The sequence below is a fragment of the Aplysia californica genome, unplaced genomic scaffold (assembly GCF_000002075.1).
Source record: "Aplysia californica isolate F4 #8 unplaced genomic scaffold, AplCal3.0 scaffold00053, whole genome shotgun sequence".
NCBI lineage: Eukaryota > Metazoa > Mollusca > Gastropoda > Aplysiida > Aplysiidae > Aplysia > Aplysia californica.
In genome coordinates, this window is record NW_004797323.1 from 1,891,880 (window position 1) to 1,894,240 (window position 2,361).

The 2,361-nt window shown below is 36.0% G+C and overlaps 1 protein-coding gene across 1 annotated transcript in view; it reads left to right on the top strand.

Annotated features, from left to right (window-relative positions):
- The window catches only part of LOC101862856 (sodium/calcium exchanger 2), a 40,937-nt gene extending 39,455 nt beyond the window's left edge, over positions 1–1,482 (top strand). Inside the window, exons 10-11 of the mRNA XM_035968362.1 lie at positions 240–418; positions 1,138–1,482. Coding sequence (XP_035824255.1) covers positions 240–418; positions 1,138–1,380 — 422 coding nt within the window. The 3' untranslated portion in view covers positions 1,381–1,482. The remainder of the gene's footprint in view (positions 1–239; positions 419–1,137) is intronic.
- Positions 1,483–2,361: the final 879 nt, after the last annotated feature.

The following is a 2,361-nucleotide window of genomic DNA, read 5'->3' on the forward strand; positions in this document are numbered from 1 at the left end:
GTGTGTGTGTGTGTGTTATGTGCATTAAAAAAACACACTTTCTTTGGATTTTACTGAAAAACGTTGATTTAAGTCACAAACAATGGACCTTGCAGTTTTCAAGAACATTCAAACATCAAAGCTTGAAATGAAACCAAACCTTCATTATTATTATTATTATTATTATTATTATTATTATTATTATTATTATTATTATTCAAATCTTGGTTGTTTGATGAACCTCTCGTTTCCCTCTACAGCTATCACCTTTGTGGCGCTGGGCACTAGTATGCCGGACACGTTCGCCTCTCGCAGTGCAGCCATCAACGAGAAATGGGCCGATTCCTCCATCGGAAACATCAACGGCAGCAACAGCGTCAACGTGTTCCTGGGCCTGGGCCTGCCCTGGTTACTGGCCACCATTTACTGGGGGGTCAAGGTCAGAACTCGGACAATAATATTATTATCATTAGGCTCGTAGCTTTAATATTATAATTATGTTGCTGTCAATGATTTTTGGTTGTTGTTTTTTTCCAATTTAATCGTTTTTAACGTTTGCGGATGCAATTTTGCTGCTGTTGCTGCTACTCTTGTTGTTGTTGCTGTTGTTGTTGTTGCAGCTGCTGAAATTGTTTTTGCTATCACAAATTTTTTGTTTGTTTGTTTGTTGTTGTTGTTGTTTCAATACACGCCATATGTATTTTTCATAGAATTACTTCCCATTTGAAAGTATGATATTATATTAAAAAACAGACTTAACTTTTAAAATCTTACATATCTTTTATATTTTCTCTTTGAGTGAAATAAGTTAATAATATCATCATCATTACTATTTATTATCATCATGATCATAATCATGATCATCATCATCATCATCACCATCATCATCATCATCATCATCATCATCATCATCATCATCATCATCATCATCATCATCATCATCATCATCATCATCATCATCCTCATCATCATCATCATCATCATCATCATCAAATGATGATTATCATTATTACTATCAATAGGATTATTTTTTTTATTATTATTATTATTATTATTATTATTATTATTATTATTATTATTATTATTATTATTATTATTATTATTATTATTAATATTATTAGCAATATACCTGCTAAAGTACATTCCCTTTCTCTACAGGGCTCCAAATTCGAGTACCCCACAGACTCGCTGGCGTTCAGCGTGACACTGTTCACCGTGTTTGCTGTCCTAGTGCTGAGCTTACTCGTCTGTCGACGGACTCTGTCCATCTTCGGGAAAGGGGAACTTGGAGGGCCGACCAGTCCGAAAGCCGCTTCTGCCTTGATTACGTTCACGTTTTGGGTTCTGTATGTTGTTCTGTCGTCCCTGCAAGCTCAAGGTGTTATTGATGCTGGAATGTAAAGTTGACCTTCATTCCATCATGTTGGGGAAATTGAGAGGATACCATTTCTTCTTTTTCTGACCCATTTTTTGACAGCTTGCAATTCTAATTACTTTTAGTTATCGTGTGGTTGTTGTGGTTGGTGTATTTGTTGCTACCGTTGTGCTGCTGTTCTTCTTCTTGTTTTTCTTGTTGTTGTTGTTGCTGCTGTTTTGTATTGGTGGTGGCGGTGATGTTTGTGATGATGATGATGATGATGATGATGATGATGATGATGATGATGATGATGATGATGATGATGATGATGATGATGATGATGATGATGATGATGATGATGATGATGATGATGAGAAGGAGGAAGAGCAGAAGGAAGAGGAGTGGGAAGAACGGAAAGAAGAAGATAAGAGAGAAAAAGGCGGAGGGTGACTATTTAACTTGAGTTTTGATGTGAGAATGGAGGCTTGTTTACTTTGTTGTTCAATAGCATTGTTTATCCTTGCAAAAATATGTCAAGATTATTCTGTATGCAAGACTTGATAAAATCCTTTCTTTTTTCCGAATCGGGACTGAAAAGAATTTTATACAGCATGTATTTCCCACATTTTTTGTTAATCATTACGGGCCTTTTGCTTCCTTGCTACTTTGTATTACTGTATACTTGATGTCATGCATAGTTAACTCCGTGAGGCTGGTAGTCTGCTCTTCGGCGCTTTTCAATGAAGGTCAGCACTCTGTAAGTCTTATAACATTTAATGATATAATCCTACAGGATTTTTTTCTTCGTACATGAGACACATCTACATTTTATCTGACAGGAATACTTTCTCTTAATCTCAGAAATCTTTTTACTTCGATTGTAAATCGAGCCTTTTTCCAACACTTGGTCGGGTTAGTTCCCAAACAACATCTTAAAGATTTAACTTGGGGGCAAGTTGTGTACTTTAAACAATCGAATAAAAGGGGTTGGGGGAAGGGTGGACAAGTGGTCCAAAGTTAATACA